At 41.3% G+C, this 18,577-nt stretch overlaps 1 protein-coding gene across 5 annotated transcripts in view; it reads left to right on the plus strand.

Moving 5' to 3' along the window:
• LOC134527701 (phosphatidylinositol 4-kinase alpha) overlaps positions 1-18,577 on the plus strand; it is a 213,168-nt gene that overhangs the window by 120,035 nt on the left and 74,556 nt on the right. For 4 of the 5 annotated variants that reach the window (XM_063360607.1, XM_063360604.1, XM_063360606.1 and 1 more), the window contains one exon: positions 13,820-14,032. In XM_063360607.1, coding sequence (XP_063216677.1) covers positions 13,820-14,032 — 213 coding nt within the window. The remainder of the gene's footprint in view (positions 1-13,819; positions 14,033-18,577) is intronic. The other variant, XM_063360605.1, reaches the window with a different exon arrangement.

Consider the following 18,577-nt stretch of genomic DNA (forward strand, 5'->3'; position numbering starts at 1 on the left):
CAATTTTAAATATTCTGATATACGTTCTAATTATGTATTTTTTTAGGACCAAGTTTGGTTTGGGTAGACTACCAACGTTAAAATATGTATTATCTGAGAATTCCATGATGGCCAACCAATGAATTTGTTAGCCAATCATTTTGAGCAACATAAAAAATAACTAATATCAATATAAAATATTTTAATGGGTAAACTAGAGAAAACACCCCGTCATTTTTAACTTCGGGCATATTAATCACTATGCTTTAGTGAGGCTTAATTTTAAGACGCACGACAATATTTCTTATGGCCTAAAACCATTGAAGACATGATGGCACCTTCCAGTTTCCATTAAATATTTCAGGAAAGCGTTTACCTTCATTTAGGACTTTAAACAAATGTCAAGTTGGTAACTACAAAATATTGTTCCGTCGGATGTTGAATTTTGTTTTCCGATTTCCGTGGATACATGAATCACTGTACTCACAGATAATGCCTGAATGCCTTAAATCCACCAAGTCAGATTCTACAGCAATTGATGAAGTGACCAGATTCTTACGTGATCCTACAGTTAACCCAGAAATAAACATTCTTGAATACTGGAAAAAACAGTCTGCGTGTTCACCCAGGCTACATAAACTGTCCAAAAAATATTTGTGTTCACCACCTGCGACAGTGTTCTCTGAACGTTTGTTCAGCACTGCAGGAAACATATGTGACCAAAAACGGAATCGTCTTGATCCAGACCGTGTCAAAATCCTTGTTTTTTTAAATAAAAATTTAAAGGGTTAAATAATTCTGCATAATGTTTAATTTTACCTCTTAACTTATTAATTATTTTATAACTAACCCTTGAGAACTGGATTCGGATTCGAGGGGTGGATTCGAGGTACTGTTTGGGATTCGGATTTGAGATTCGGATTCGAGAAAAATGGGATTCGAACCATCACTACTCATAACCAACATATGTTACATCTATTGCCATTTTTGGAATCTGCGTACAAGTATTTCTTAAAATATTACTTTAACTTTCTTAAAAATATTTTCTTTATTGTTGCCCCAGTATTTATTTCCAAGAATGTTTTATTATTTTGTTATTTGTATTCAGTTTTGATTCAAACTTAAAATCTGACATTCGTACAGGCAAGCAAGTGGTATTTGTTTTTTTAGGTTCAATTGTTAAGCTCTCAAATGTAATGTCTAAAATTTGGGTGCATATTCTGTAGTGGTATCAATATTGATTGCTGATAATGTCAAACCTGGATATTTTTTTTTACAATTTGCAAATGTGTGGGATGTTGCCATGGGCTGGTGGGTTTCCTTTGGTTACTTTCGTTTACTCTATTCATTAATTCCTTCAATGCTCCTTTTTAATTTCATATTGAGGGACTTTGAAGACTTTATTGGTTTATTCCTTCATTCAATCATTCTTGAAGTTTTCAATTTTCAATGAAATACCTGACTCATGTACGTTCACAGTTTTAGTGTCATGAAATAGGTGCGTCACAAGTCCTTGTTAATCAATTTATTCAATGTAGCACAAGAACATAGATTGAGATTGTAAGATTTCAAGATTTGTTAATGATCCTGCCTACATGAAGACGTAGCAGTGTGCCAGGATATGGTTTTACATGTTCAATAATATTTAGGCTAATTCTGCACAGTCAGCACATTATTATTATTATTATTATTATTATTATTATTATTATTATTATTATTACAGTATAACCCTGTTATAATGTTTTTTCAAGGGAGCACAAGAAAAAACATTATAAGCAGGAAAACGTTATTAGCAGGAAATCTCAATTTAGCACTTAACAATGTTCGAGCTTTGTACCAATGGACTCACCAAGCCATGTAAACAACTTTAATGTTAAAACCAAAGATAGTATACTTGATACATGAATTTTCTGAAACAAGCCAACAATTTTTCAACTTCATCTTGTTTCTTGGTTAAATTTTGTTTGTCTTTAAAGATACACTGCTACATTTTTTGTAAAATTATCTCACGATTCATGATGACAACATTAAGAGTGAGAACGTCTACTCCTTTGCCACCTGAAAATGTTTAATTTTGGGATTCCTACCTATAAATGAAAAAAAAAAATTATTTGTAAGCAATAGAAAACACTTTTAGTTATGCCCTCGCTCAATGGTTGGCAACTTAAATATCGTAGGACTATATACGTGCTTCTGAATACCCACTGGAATGGCAAGGAAGAGAAGAGTTGACTAAGGGTGCCAACTGACACATAACTATGAACATTGTGTACCTACAGTATATTGCATAAAATTGTATTTTAACAAACTTCATGTATTGTATGGCAGTGATTGTAAACATAAACTTACATAAAGGAAACTTTTTATCATAAGTGTTGGAATAATTTGGTTTTAAAACATTTTTTCCCCATTTATTGAATGTTAGAAAGCAAACATAATAAGCAGGAAATTACACTATGTATTTATGAACGTTATATGCAGGAAATAAATACATTGTCCTTATGGGGGAAATATTGGGACTTTAAAAATATGACATTATAAGCAGGAAAACATTATACAGTCAAACCTCTCTGAAACGACCCCTCACGGTTCCCAGGAATAGGGTCTTAATAGAGGGGTTTGGGTGGGGGGGGGGGGGGGTCGTAATATATGTTTTCCGAAATTTTCAGTTGATATCACCCCCCCCCCCCCCCCCTTTTTATTCCAAACCGCTACAAGCTAAGAAACCAGCCGTACAATGGCAGGATGCTGTCACTCACAATGCTAGACGGCTTTGCTTTAAACCCACTTCAACCTTCATGACAAGTCCGTTGCCCTACAGGCCACCTCTAAAGCAGTGGCGAAGGGTGAATTTCAAAGTGGGGGAACCAAGTATGTTCACTGTCACCCCCTATTAAGGTGGGGGGGTCGGAAAAATTTGATTTTAATGTGCAAATTGGTGCTATTTAAGCGGTTTAACGTATCTCTTTTGTAGGAAATTTTATGCTCTTTAATTTTGTATCAAAATGGTTTTTTTTTTTTTTTTTTTGCTAAAACCCATAGTTTGGAAAATACTTAAGCAAAAGCTATGAATTGTACCTTTAAACAGCCCTCCCACCTCCTGTTCACCACCGACCAATGGGTCTATTAGTATGTTTTTCATCTATTTTTCTTTTGTTGCCTCGACTAATAAGGCGGCTTCCGCAGCAAAACAACTTTAAGTGTCGATGAAAGCTAGGCCTAAGAGTTTCTCTTCAAAATGTAAGTCAACATTTCCTAGATTATAATAAAATTAAAAAGATGGTATGACTAAAACTTGAGCAATTGTCGTTACACGAAGCAAGATATTTTAATCAGTGAAACAGTGAAAGATACGCTCGGAAACACATCACCAGCATACCTAGGTATATCAAAATTCACGAAATTATGATTTTGGTAGTCAATGCAATACATGTTAAAGTCACACAGAATTTAATAATCTTAACTCTCACTTTCAAGCATGAGCATGTATGGTCATTTTGTTAGGCTATTTCGCTTATTAGATTTGAAGTGTCTTTTGCACTGCACACCGCTTGATTTAGCTTTTGTTACCATACACGATATGTCTGGCGTGGGTCTACCTTGCAAAATTAAAACTCGTTTTTGTTTGAAACTTTTAGCACCAAAAGATGAAACAAGTAAATTTTCTAGAGCTGTAGCAAACCGTATGTACTCGGTACTGAGTAACGGGTGCGCCATCTGGTAACGAGAAACGAAACGTTACACACGGCTGCATCTCGTTACTCGCAGTTTTCGTATGTTTTACGCATGCGCGCGCATATTAGATGAATTTACGTTATGTTTGGACTTGTGTATGTTTGGACTTGTGAGGTTTTTAAATTTGTGTAAATATGTTGGGACTTTGAGATATTCCTTATATCAAGACTGTGTTTGAACTTCCCGCGCTACTGGCTGCGGTAGCGCCACTAGCTGGCAGTGCCGGCAACTAGTCAGTCTTTGTTATCGCGCCGCCGCGGTAAGTCGTTCCGTCAGGAAGATGGTGTTATCAGTCCACAGTCAAAACATTTGGTCCTCCGGGCCGGATCTTGCCGGCGTGTTTAGTCTCTCAAGAAATAGTTTCGTAGGTGTTTAGTTTACTTCGTCGGCGTGCGTCGATATGCATCGTTCAGTTCGAGTGTGGTCCGTTGACGTCTGAAGTGCATTGATCATATTTGTTTTGTACTCTGATGAAATTAACTTGCTCGTGTAAATGTATTAGACGTGAAGCACCCTATTGTTGTGTTTGTCACGGATTTGGAAATTATCGTATTTGTCCTGAGTGCGCCGCGCCGCGCCGTGACTTTAACCTCTCCTTTGTATTACGTCGCCGTCCTTTATCATTGTTCAGGGTCCGTGACCTTTCCCTTGATCTCGTCTCCTTTGTCCATAGTGTCTCGTCGCTGCCTTTGTCCTTTAGTATCCTGTCGCTGCCTTTGTCCTTTAGTATCCTGTCGCTGCCTTTGTCCTTTAGTGTCCTGTCGCTGCCTTGTTCGCCGTATCCCGCAGTTGCCTTTGTCCGTTGCGTGACGTCACAGTTCTTTGTGTCAATGAATAAAGATTACGTGTTTTGACACAATAACAGTACATCATGGCGGACGTTCGGTCGGCGTTATTGCACCTTAGACTTGCTGAAGACCGGGTTAAACGTGCGGCGGACCTTGCACACACTGCGGCGGGGAACCCGAATAAAAGGGGCCTATTTCTTGCAACGGGCTCGTGATCTTGCTTCAGTGAAAACTGGTTTTGATGCAGACTATCTCGCTGTGGAGGCTGCAGCGGACCCAGCTACGGGTTTCGATCCTGAAGCCCATGTAGCTCGCATAATCTCATTTGAAAATTACTATTATTCAGCGATGGCCGCCGTGGAGTCCTTCACTATTGAAGAGAGGGCTAGAGACTTAAAGGAGCAAACAAAGAGTATGTCATCCGGGAATTCTCACGTTGCTCTACCAAAAATAGTGCTGCCACATTTCAATGGCAACCCTAGGGAGTGGATGAATTTTGCCAACCTGTTCACCACTCTTGTGACAACGAATGCCAACCTTACTGAGGTTGAGAGACTAGTGTATCTCAAAACCGCACTAAGTGATGAGCCACTTCAGTTGATTCAGTCGTTGACAATCACAGACGTGAATTTTAAAGTAGCCTGGAAATTACTCACTGATCGGTATGACAACAAACGCTTAATCATATCTGTTCATGTTGAAGCCCTTCTGCAGGCACCTTTTGCATCTGCTAATGCACCAGCATCACTTCGACATCTTTTAACGGTTATCACGGAAAATGTGGCAGCATTGGCCGCACTTGATGTCCCAGTCAGTCAGTGGGATTTAATATTGCTTCCTATTCTCTGCAAGAGATTAGATGTGGTACTTCAAACCCAGTGGGAAATGACACTAACCGGTCAAGACCTACCATCCTTGGCCAAGTTCACCGAATACCTGGAAAAGCACTGTCGTGCTCAAGAGGCTGTGATATCATCCAGGGGAAGGGTACCCACAACACAGATCACTCGGCAGAAAAATTTCCCCTCTTTTGCACCTGTTCGTAAGTCTGTTCTGCCTAAATACCAAAGTGCAAATACCTTCCTTGCCAAATCAGAGACACACTCCTGCCAAATGTGCAGCAGTGCTCACTCATTGTTTAAGTGCTCTAAATTCAATCAGCTTAGCCCAACAGAGAGATACTCTGTAGTCAGACAACACAGACTATGTTTGAACTGCCTTAGATCATCACATCAAGCAAAAAACTGCCTCGTGGGTTCATCTTGTCGCCATTGTGGTTCGCGTCATCATTCACTTTTACATTTTGAGGACGAAACTTGTGAGGATGAACAAGGTGATGCTGCTCCCGACTCTGCAGAGGGACAGTCGACTGTACACGATGTAAATCCAACTTCAACATTATCCACTGTCACCTCTTGTAGTGCTGTGCACTCAGTGTCAACAGTCCTGTTGTCGACAGCCCAGGTTCAGATTCATGACGTGCGTGGAAACCCACATACGTTTCGGGCCCTGCTAGACTCTGCCAGCCAGGCCAGTTTTATCAGTGAAAGATGTTTTCAGTGTTTGAGTCTGCCTCGCAAAAATGCTCACCTACCCATAGAGGGTTTATCCAATACACCAGTGAATGTTGCCAAGTCTTACACTTCTTTGGTAATTAGTCCAGTTGGTGAAGACAGTCCTCGGTTTGCTCTCGATGCCTTCATCCTTCCACGAATTGCTAATAGCTTGCCCAGTGTTCAGTTGCCTTCTGACACTCGTCAGTCTGTTGTTCACCTCAAGCTAGCGGATCCCTCATTTGATATCCCTGGTGCTGTAGATTTGCTTCTTGGAGCCGACTTGTTTCCACAATTATTGACCGGTGGTAAGTTAGAAGGCTCTCCCATGGCCCTCAACTCAGTACTGGGATGGGTCCTTATGGGAAAAGTGGAGACAGCATCTTGTAGAACTGCAACCTTTGTCACATCCATGGTGACCACCATTTCCCCCTTGGAGGAAGTAATGAAAAGGTTTTGGGAGCTGGAGGAATTTCCACACACACACTACCTCTCCCAAGATGACACTGTATGTGAAGAACTGTTCAAGAAAACACATTGTAGAAGTGCTGAGGGGCGGTATAGTGTTGCCCTGCCGTTCAGGAATCCTGAGCCCGAATTGGGAACCTCTCGATCCCTTGCATTGAGCAGGTTTGAGCGTTTGGAGAGGCGACTGAGTGACAATGTTCCACTTCATGGAATGTATTCAGATTTCATGAAGGATTATTTGATGGCAGGCCACATGGAAAAGGTTCCAAAGTCACAGATTGATTGCTCTACTTCCTTTTACATTCCTCATCACTGCATAATCAAGCCAGACAGTTCAACCACCAAACTTCGTGTAGTCTTCGATGCGTCAGTCAAAGGTTCAACTGGAGTATCTCTCAATGATGAACTGCTCACGGGACACAAGCTGCAGCAAGACATTGTTAAGGTACTAAGTAACTTCCGCCTTCACCCAGTGGTGTTTACCGCTGACATAAAGCAAATGTACAGGCAGATAGGTGTGCACAGAGAGCATCAAGATTTTCAACGAATTGTGTGGCGGTTCAATAAATCGGAACCAGTTGAAGATTATCGACTGAAAACAGTGACGTATGGAGTGTCCTCAGCACCTTACTTAGCAATTCGCACCCTGCATCAACTTGCTGCTGATGAGCGGGAACAGTTTCCTACTGCTTCAAGGACACTCTTGTCCGATATCTATGTGGATGATGTTGTGACGGGAGCTGACTCAGTAGATGCAGCCTTGGAACTTCAGCGAGAACTCATGACACTTCTCGATAAAGGTGGGTTCATGTTACGCAAATTCATGAGTAATAATCCTGTGCTCCTGGAGTGGCTCCCTCCCGATGCTGTTCAACTGCCAAGGCCATTCTCCATGGACCAAGACAGTGAAGTAATAGTAAAGGTACTTGGGCTGCAATGGAACCCACTCTCGGACACCTACTCGTACAATGTCCAGGCTAGCTCTGAATCACCAACTAAACGTTCTATCTTGTCTAATTTGGCTCGCGTATTTGATCCTCTTGGTTTCCTGACACCCTTGACCATGTTCGCGAAGAGCCTCATCCAGGAATTATGGCTGAAGAAACTGGATTGGGATACAGTTCCACCGCCTGAGATTGTAAGAGTGTGGGAATGTTTCAGTAAAGACTTGCCACACTTGTCGTCCCTTACAGTTCCCAGACATGTCAAAGGCTGTTCAGATTGCTCTTATGAACTTCATGGATTCTGTGACAGCTCTGAGAAGGGTTATGCAGCTGTTGTGTACCTGCGTGTGAGTTGTAAGGGTGATGTGAAAGTACATCTCTTGGTTGCGAAGTCAAAGGTCGCACCTGTCAAGGTAGTTTCATTGCCTCGTTTAGAGTTATGTGGTGCTTTAGTGTTGGCTCGGTTGCTGCAGCATACTCTGGCAATTTACAAACACCATATTAAGCTTCAGTCCATAACTGCCTGGACTGACTCCCAAGTTGTTCTGGCCTGGGTCAATACTGCGCCACATCAGTTGAAGACTTTTGTGGCAAACAGAGTAAGCGAAATTCAAGACTGCACTGAAACCTCCTGGTGGCGACATGTACGTTCCGAAGACAACCCAGCAGACTGTGCTTCTCGAGGCTTGCTTCCTGTAGACTTGCTGAACCACTCGTTGTGGTGGTGTGGTCCACAGTGGCTAAGACATCAACCCTCTCAGTGGCCTGTCCAAATAGCATTTGATGACATGGCACCTGATTCAGTGGTGCTAGAGAAAAAGAACCTCACTCTCATCAGTGTTGTAACACCTCATCAGTGTGATCAACTGCTGGAACGATGTAGTCGTCTGTCAAGACTGCTTCATGTAACGTGCTACGTGTTGCGATTCATTCACAACTGCCGTGCCAAGCAGGCGAAGTTAGTAGGTCAGATTGGTACTCATGAGATAAAAGGGGCAATGATGTTTTGGGTCAAACGAGTGCAAGCTATTGTTTTTGAGGGTGATATTACAGCTCTAAAAAATGATAAGTGTACATCCCCACAGCTTCGTAAACTGGTCCCATTCCTTGATCCCTCTGGAACGGTCAGGGTGGGCGGTCGATTGTCTCAGTCTAGTTTGCCCTTTGAGCACAAACATCCCATTCTGTTGCCAAAAACTCATCGATTCACAGATCTCATCATTAGTCATTACCACGAACTTAACCAGCACCCTGGACTACAAACTCTGCAAGGCATTCTCAGAGAAACCTTCTGGATCATCGCAGACAAGCAAGCAATACGTCGTCGTTTAGGTCGTTGCCTTAAATGTTTCAAGGCTAGACCCTCTACTCAAGCCCCATTAATGGGTGATCTCCCAGCCATGAGAGTTCAACAGGTGAAGTCCTTTTCCAAGGCAGGAGTGGACTATGCCGGTCCCTTCACCATAAAAATGGCACGTATTCGTCGACCTACCCTATTAAAGGCCTACATGTGCATCTTTGTATGCTGTACAACTAAGGCAGTGCATGTGGAACTGGCATCAGATCTGTTTACTGAAGTTTTCATTGGAGCTTACAAGCGCTTTCTTGCTCGCCGGGGCCGATCATCAGACATTTATAGTGACTGTGGGACAAATTTTGTCGGAGCTCGCAATCATTTGCAAGAATTACAGCAGCTGTTGACGTCATCAGAACACCAGAAAGGTGTTACAGAATCTCTGCAGCCACTTGGAGTGACATGGCATTTCAACCCCCCGTCTGCCCCGCACTTTGGTGGGCTATGGGAGGCAGGGGTGAAGTCCTTCAAGACACACCTCAGGCGAGTTATTGGCGAGCAGGTACTGACGTACGAGGAACTGTACACGGCCTTGGTGCAAGTGGAAGCGATCCTAAATTCAAGACCACTATGCCCACTGAGTTCAGATCCAAATGTTCTGAAGGCTCTCACTCCAGGCCATTTTCTAACCCTTGAACCCTTGGTCACGCTGCCTGAACCCACCTTGGAAGCCATCCCCATTGGCCGTCTGCAGCATTTTCAGCTGGTGGAACGCCTGCACCAAGACTTTTGGAAGCGTTGGCACCAAGACTACCTCCACACGCTGCAGCAGCGTGGCAAGTGGTCTCGACAAGACAGACAGATGGTACCAGATCAACTAGTGCTGCTCAAGGATGACAGGATCCCCCCCTTGCAGTGGCGTTTAGGACGCATCATTCAACTGCATCCAGGAAATGACAATATTCCTCGTGTTGCGACTGTCCGCACCTCTAATGGGATGGTCAAGCGTCCTGCTGTAAAACTTTGCCCCCTACCAGTTGAATTTTGAAAACAGTGTTTCAAGGTGGGCGGTTATGTTTGGACTTGTGAGGTTTTTAAATTTGTGTAAATATGTTGGGACTTTGAGATATTCCTTATATCAAGACTGTGTTTGAACTTCCCGCGCTACTGGCTGCGGTAGCGCCACTAGCTGGCAGTGCCGGCAACTAGTCAGTCTTTGTTATCGCGCCGCTGCGGTAAGTCGTTCCGTCAGGAATTGTGTGTTATCAGTCCACAGTCAAAACACGTTACAAAGAACGATGTTTGTTTATTAAGTAAAGTATAATTTGGAAATTCGTCGTTCAAGTTTTTTTACTGTTTATTAAAGGTATTGTGTGTGTAGACAAAGTTTGAGATTGGAACAAAAAGAATGTAAGAAAGTATTTTTTACAAATGAGAAATATGTATGTTTTTGTTTTTTAGTATCGCGTATTTTTGTTCTTATCTTAAAAGAGATAATATAATAAAGCCGCTCTAATGAGATTTAATTGTTTCTTGGCTAACAAAAACTGTTAATTATCAAATATTGTTAGTTTTATATATTCTATTTATTATTATTTACGCGACATCATACAGTACGCGTACGCAATACGACTAGATTCGTTGCTGCAACATAACATAGCATGTTATGCGGTATCAGAAGTAACTAGTAACGTAACGATACGATAGTAACGAGTACTAATTGCTATAGTAACGAATACATACGGATACGCTTTTTTCGTTACTTTTACACCTCTAAAATTTTCTACCACGCAGTCACAAGCGCGTCTGTTTCCTGCCGCTCCCTCCCCTACTGCGACAGCTTCGTCCCTCCGCACTCCCCTTAAAATCCCCTCCATGGCCAGGGCCCGCAGAATAGACTGTTGATTCCCTTGGCCAAGCCTACCGCAATGAGCGAGTTCAACAATGCTGGAGCTATGTGGACACTTTTCAATTTGACGAAACTCTTCACCAAAAACTTGGGACGTAATTTATTATAAAGTACGTATTCTTAATGTAGTAAATCTGCTTTCAGGCTGTCAGGCGAGTTATTTTACGCAACGCGAAGCACACAATTTCTCTAGAAAATACGCCACGCGGCACGCGATGGAACCAGCCCTCTGGCTTGGTTCCCCAGGTCGGAAGCCGAAGCCGAGTGCTCACGGAAACACCCGAAGGCGAAGGCAGAGAGGAGTCGGCCACCAATGAAGGCGCAGAAAGCTAGGGTAGCACAAGGGGGGGGGGGATGTGGGAGCGGGGAAGGCAGAGAGAGAAAGAGAGGCGTGAGAGAGATAAAGCGATAGCTGAAGAGATTCAACGCGCGAACGCGCCTACACAACGTATTAGGGCGAGCTGTTCAAAAAATACGAGTTGAATTATTTACGACAGTAGACAAGTAGTAATATATTTATTTTATTTATTTGTCAGCAGTAGGGAACCAATGGTTCCCTTGGTTCCATGGAATATTCGCCCCTGCTCTAAAGAAAATATGTCAAAAGACAGTTTATTTTTACTGGTTAGTTTACATGTACGTTTTCTGCTTGCCGTAGTTCAATACACTAGAACCCCGATGTCATGAACCCCAGATTTAACGAAGCAGTGATTTTACGAATACACTCTCGGGAACCGTCAAAAAATTGAACATTTTGACCAAAATGTGAAAATCAGAAAAAAATTAAAAAGAAAATGAAATGATGATCATTAAAATCTGTTAATTTTAACACACAGCGTATTTTTGTGTCGGCTTTAATACCGTATTTAATCGCATAATGTCCGGCATCGCATAATGTCCGCACATTTCTTTTTAAATACTTGAAATAGAGATCCGCATGAAGTTGGCACCAGACAAAGCAACCTTGGCCAGCCCTGAAAGGCACAGTAACGGGATGGAAATTTTCCGACGCTGTCAACAATGCTTTGATCTTGAGTTGTTCATTTCTCCGGAGCGGTCGCTGAGAGGCTTTAATTTTGTTTTCATGTAAGATATGATACGCAACGTAAAGAAAACGTCAGCTGTAACAGAATGGACATACATAAATTCTTACATGTCAGGAAGACAAGGCTCTGCTTTGTTTTTGTTAAAAATTCCTGCTCAGCCTTTTCCACGCTCTGCACTCCTTCCCCCGCTTCTGTCAAGCAGGGCAGAAGGGGACTCGCATGCACAGACGTCTGCCGGTAACTTTTTTTATACACACAGTGGGCAAGGGACAGGGAGAGAGGCTCACCGGCGCCGGCTAATGCAGACATTAGACATCTGCCCCGTGCCATTAGTGGCTACCTCAATAAAAGATAAAAAAAATATCTTTTCACGCAAAGAGTTTATTTTGTATAGGCTGGCTGCGGCTTCTGAATGTAAGAGCGCACACGCGAGTGAGAGAAGAAAAAAAAATTAGTGGCGTCTTCCACTAATCGCCAGCACCCAATTATCTCGACACCTGTCACATTTCTCACGTCCACTGCGGAGGGTCGCCAGTCACCAGCGCTCTGCGAAGTAGTGTGCCGCCATTAATATTTTTCAACTGGGCCGAGGGAAGGGTGCCAATTTTACGAAGCAGCGATTTTACTAATGCAATCCGCGGAACCGTGAGCATACGTAAAATCAGGGTACTGGTAAACTAATTATGAGAGAACAATTTTTTTACTCTACGCAAAACATGTAAAATTTAGAGGAAGAAATTTTTATTCGGACTTCACCTCATAATGTCCGCACCCCATTTTTTTTTGTCAAAAATGTAGCCTAATTACTGCGGACATTATGCGAGTAAATGTAATGGGACATATCCTTTAAAAATATGGCAGCGGTATGTTCTGCAACGCGAGTGGGCGCACACGAGACGTGGAATGTTAGAAGAAAGATAAATGCGGGGGAGACAGAAGGCAGCCAGTGTGTTTCCTGCGTGGGGAATAAGTGGCGTAGCCTTTTTTTTGTGCCGGGTGAAGCGACCTTTTTCTGTCAACCCACGGGAAAAGATAATTGCTTGAGCTGTCAAAATAAACATTGCTGCAGCAGTTAAAACAAGTCGAGGCGGGCGTGCATCCAGTTGGTCGCTGTGTATATCTACTCGAAAAACATAACATCTCAATTCATAACAAGATTCCTTATAACCTACACGTATTGCCGGATGTTTTCAGCCTGATCCATGCAAGTTCTTTAGCCACGTTTTGAATGAAAACAACTGGCGGGCCAGTGTTGTGCCCTGTTTTGCGGACACATAAAGCTTTTATCAATTTGCTGACAGTTTTAATATATTTTTACTCTTCTCGTTAAAATGAAGCAGATAACGTGATTGTTAACAAGTAGAAGCAGCATCCGAGATCGGCCGCAGCGCACGGTACGGGGAGAAGGTGAGCAAGGGCGAGCGAGCGGCCGATTACCATGTTCACACACTGAGGCCGGAGGGTTTTTCCTGCATTGAAGGGACGTGGAATGGGAGTTGTCAAGCTCTGACAGCGATCGACAGGAAGTGGTATCTATTTTTAGATATGCGCTGCCTACGGCAGTACAGCACTCGGCAAGAGAAACCCAGTTACACGTTACTCACCACAAGAAACTTATTTTCTGTCCGATTTTCCGCAATTTTTTCACGTTTCCTCGAAATTGGGTTGTAATAGAGAGGTGGTCGCAAGAAATGGGGTCGCAAAAAAAAGGTTTTACTGTATGCAGGAACATTATAACAGGGTTCTACTGTATTATTAAATGAAATCTGCACTGTGCATTGCAAAGGTAGAACATGTCTATAAAACAAAAGTACAGAAAAGTTATTGTAGGTTTGCGTTTATATTTTTAAAACAATTGAATGATGTAAAACAGAAATTTTTAAATGTCACCCTAAAATAATGTTTTATGTAATTTTTTTGATTTATATCTATGTTCTTATGTTTGTAATGCAAGGTTTAGTTATAGTGGGAAATTGCTTTATCGTACAAGTATATATTTGACATGTGAACCCTACCTTGGCACTTGCTGTGTCATCAGATAGTCAGGACTGTCGAGCTGTTGCTTGTGAAGCTGTTGGTAAAGGTGGGAGAGTGTGCTTCCAGAGCATCGTGAAGGACTTTGCAGCACGCTGCCAGGGCATCGTCCAAGAGGCAATGAAGTGGGCCCCGCAGGCGACCCGCTCGCATCTCCAGGAGTACCTGAACCACGTGCCCAGCCCCGGACTGTGGCACCACGCGGGGCTTGCGCTTGCTGTGGAAAGTGTGCTGCAGTATGCTGGTCTCAATGCGCGGGCCGCCCCGCTCAGCGTAAGTCGGGTGTGTTGCATGTCATATCTATCTCTCTCTCTCTCTCTCTCTCTCTCTGTCACACACTTTTGCATACATACACACACTCCTCTCTCTCGTAAACACCCTATTGCACACACATACATGCTCACTCGTACACACACACACACACTCTCATACACACTCACTCACACACTCACTATCTTTCTTACTATTGGGGCCCCGGTGGTCCAGCTGTCCCCCAAGATGATCCGGATTCCTACCGGTGAAGTCAAAAATAAATTTTTTTCACCAATGGGAAACATGGCAGATGCTGTTGTAGGTGGTGTGACCTAACCATTGCCACGTCACTCTAATAGTTATATTGCGACTCGATATACTATGACGAACTTTGAAACAATCCAGCCAACCGTTTGAACATTTGAAGTTTTCAATGCCTAACTTCAAGCCTAATTCGTCTGCCTTTTTTTAGCATCATCGGTCCATTTACAGGCATGTTTTGCGCCCTAAGCTGGCCAAACCACTTCAGCATTGCTTCCTCCAGATTAGCATGTGTCACACCCCTCAAATTTTTCAACTGAATGTTGCGGCCGTCTTTCAAAACTGCATTTACTATTTCTTCCCTTTTTTTTTACTATTGTGAAAAGAGTTGATTTCGGAATGCCATATCGTCGCGCGATATCCATCTTCGACAGCTTCTTCTCATCCACTTCCTGGATTATCTTGTACTTCTTAAGGAGCGACAAGCTGGCTCGTTTACCACTCATTTCGTCAAAACCGCATATCCAAATGAAATAAAACAAATGTGGAAATCGTCAACAATCGTCACAAAACCCAACCTTTAAAGTAACCAAATCGGAAAAAAAAACCCTGCATAAGTTATCAACAATAGTTAACAAATTCAAGCCAGAAAATATACCAAATCGGACTTCAAAAACTAAGCAAACATTGTCAACCAATAGTAATCAAAGTCAAGAGAAATCCAGCAGGTAGCTTTGCCTTAACTGCGTACCACACTAGACACTCGCAAAAAGCTAAACATAAACACGTTGCCACAAAAACCTTTATCTGCACCCTGCCGGCAAAGGGCCGTGGAATGGGGGTTGTCATGCGCTGACAGCGGTCGACAGGAAGTGTTATCTATTTTTAGATATGCGCTGCCTACGGCAGTACAGCACTCGGCAAGAGAAATGCAGTAACAAGCTACTCACCACAAGAAACTTATTTTCTATCCAATTTTCTTTGGATTTTCGGCAATTTTTTCACGGTTCCTCGAAATCGGGTTGTTATAGAGAGGTGGTCGTAATAAATGGGGTCGCAATAAAAAGTTTTTACTGTAGTTAGTAGTATTATTTAATGTGTATACAGTGTGATAGTGGGTCGGAACTATTTCCTGTCAGCGCGCCGATACCGAGCGCGTGCAAGGTAGAGAGGGTGAGGGGGAACAGACATGTTGATTTGTGAGCTTGTTAGCAAGAAATTTTTTTTATGAAGCCTGGAACTGCCTAGTTTGCCCCCTTACGAAGTATATGTGCAAAGAAACTATAAAAGACATAAATACCACTAGTGTGACTAATGTAAAATACCGTTTTTACTCGCATATAGGTCGCTGCAATTTTACCAGATTTGATGGGGAAAAAATGAAGTGCAACCTATATGTGAAGAAAATTTTTTTTTAAATTTTTGAGGAATTTTTTTTTGCAATATTTTGCTTTAAAATGCGAAAAAGAAGTTTATATTGGTATAGGCAAATTTATTTACAATGTACACATACAGCGAAACCCCTTATTTACGTTACCGTTATTTACGTTTTCCCGTTATTTGCACTATATTCTTCAGGTCCCGTTTAGTTCCCATTTAGTCCAATACAATACTTTCACGCAAATTACGACTCAAAAATCGAATCCATCCCGCTATTTACGTCACGTAACAACCATAAACAACCAGAAAATACCGTGGGTACTTTAAGAGTAGATAAGATTAGCTAGTAGGCCTATAAACATCGTGAAAAACGTAACGTTTATAGTCGGCAATGAACATTTTAAATCGCAAAATATACATATTTTATAACATGAAAAGTTGCTTTTATTTCTAAACATGTAATAATTTAAGCCTAGGCGTGTAAAAGTCCAAGTAATTATAGCAGGAGACAATCTAAAATGCACGAGGGGAAAAACGTAAACTCACGAATGTATGAACGTGGCTGATTGTTAATTTCTGATACTGTATTTAGTCACAACTTAGCCGAAATACTGGTATGAGACAAACTTCATAAGATAAAATGAGCGGAGTCTTGGTAACTGTTTTATACGTATTTTATAATTTCGGAAGTATTGTACAGTTGACGCATATTTTCTAAACTAACAATTTATTTCTGGGGATCGTAATTAATTAATTATTGGTATCAAGACATCAAGATGGACGTAAACTTGAACATGTCACGGCAGCGAGAAAACTGGTGCGTATAGCAATAAACTGGTATTATAACTGGACAAAACTGGTACACGGGAGGTGGAGCTTATATTTTTTTCCGCTAAGCTCGCATCTATTGGCTGGCTGCTGATGCAAGGTCACGAGTCTGGGCGGAGCGTTGAGTGAGTTCTACTGCACATGCGCAGCTCAGTGAACAAAGAGAGCCAGCAGGTGCGCCGTAACAGCAGCTGATCGAGTACAATGACCTTTCTGCGCGCACGGCGCGGTAATGAATTACCGGTGCGACCTATATGGGGGGAATCTTAAATACCAAATTCAAGACCTCAAATTATGGGTGCGACCTATCTGCGATGGCGACCTATATGCGAGTAAATACGGTAGGTGTAGGGTAGCGTTAATTTGTACATGACATATTTATTCTTTGGCAGATGTATGAGTACGTATATTCTACACCCAATTGAAATTTTTAGTCAAGTGCAAAAATGATGTTGACAGTTGAGTAACTGCCTCCTTTTTAAATATTCTAATTTTTTTTATCAGGCTTTTTGTTCCTGCAGCAATAGTACATTAAAATTTAGTGTCTTTAGTAAAATATTTCCTTTGATCAGTTGGTTTGCAGTTTGTTGATCGATGACTTAATTGACCAGACCGAACCATTGGTTGTATCCTTGAAATGACATTGAATGGAATACCATTTTGTAAAGCTTTACTGTTTTTTCTACGTTAAGATGAGAAATTAAGAAAGTATTTTGATGATTTCAAAGTTGCTGTTCATCTTATGTGACAGTTTTCATGTTGCTATTGCATGGAATCTGAATACAGTTGGAGCCAATAACAAAATTTATAAAATCCAAATGCCAACTTATATCAAAAACCAGACACTAACTCTCCTATTTCACCTCTGTTTTTTTTCCAAATTTTGTTTATTATAGCACATTTTCACTATAGCAAATTGGGCAATTTGTTTTTTCATGCTCATCAATAGCAAAACAATTTTTACAAAGTAAAATTTTGCAAGAAAATGTTGTCTCCTTTGGTTTAGATTGTTTTTTAGCAGCCGTGTGGTGTTTTTTCTGTTAGAGAGATGAGTGATATACTGTTTAAGCTGGTTTACAATGTCAAGTTAATCTTTGTCTAGTGGTGTATTCTGTTCATGATGCCAGCTTTAAAGGAGGGGTAAGGAAGCGGTACAGATTGAACAGATATGTAATGAGCGATGGGCCAATCAAATCCTCAAATACCATCAAATATTTAGTATTTAAAATATTTGAGATTCAAGGAAGAAGTTTTGAAGAAAAAAATGTGTGAGGAAGAAAAAGTCAGAAATTTAAACTGTATAATTGACGAATGCTCTGAGAATGTTTGTTTGGTTGCTAAGGAAACATTCGTGCCACAAAAATAAATTATTTGTGTCCTAAGCCTTAGTATTTTTTTGTTTGTTGTCTGTTTCTACAAAACATAAATTTCTGTGTTTTTGCTCATATATCATTTTATTTTTGACTTATACCTATCTGCATTTGCATTTGAGGTACTCTTTTAAGAACCGAATTAAAGATTTAGATTTGAGAAAAAGTGGATTTGACCCATCTCTTGTTTGGTGATGAATGAGTGAATAAAAAAAAATAAAAAAATAAAACACAGAAAGTTGGTGGAAATTTGCAGCACCCAACACTTGGGGGCCATCCTGATCTTGCCTTTTTTTACATAAAAAAAATAAAGCTTGGATTACGTTTTGCCACATCTCAACAACAGCACTGCATACATAATTAAACTTTTACTTGTCTCAGCTTTAAAGCATGAACAAAAAGTGAAACACATGTACAAATGGTCTTTTAATGTCACTAAACACTAATCATAAACCACCTTACCCTTGCTACCTCTCCCCCGTCCTGCTTATTTACTTCCATGGCTTTCAAGCCATAGTTTCCTCTCTGAAAGTATCTAAATCAGCATCTTCCTCTTGGCATGTGTCTGGCACATCGCTAGTGCCCGACTTATGCTTGGGGAGTAGTGAGAACTAAGACACCATCTTGGTTTGACCAGTTTTTAGATCATTTCAGTTTTCTGTTGTTAAATTTTGAAAGCATAGTATATAATTTGATGGAATTCTTGAATTTATAGTCACTGACTTCTATATATAGT

Source organism: Bacillus rossius, chromosome 1 (assembly GCF_032445375.1).
Source record: "Bacillus rossius redtenbacheri isolate Brsri chromosome 1, Brsri_v3, whole genome shotgun sequence".
Lineage (NCBI taxonomy): Eukaryota > Metazoa > Arthropoda > Insecta > Phasmatodea > Bacillidae > Bacillus > Bacillus rossius.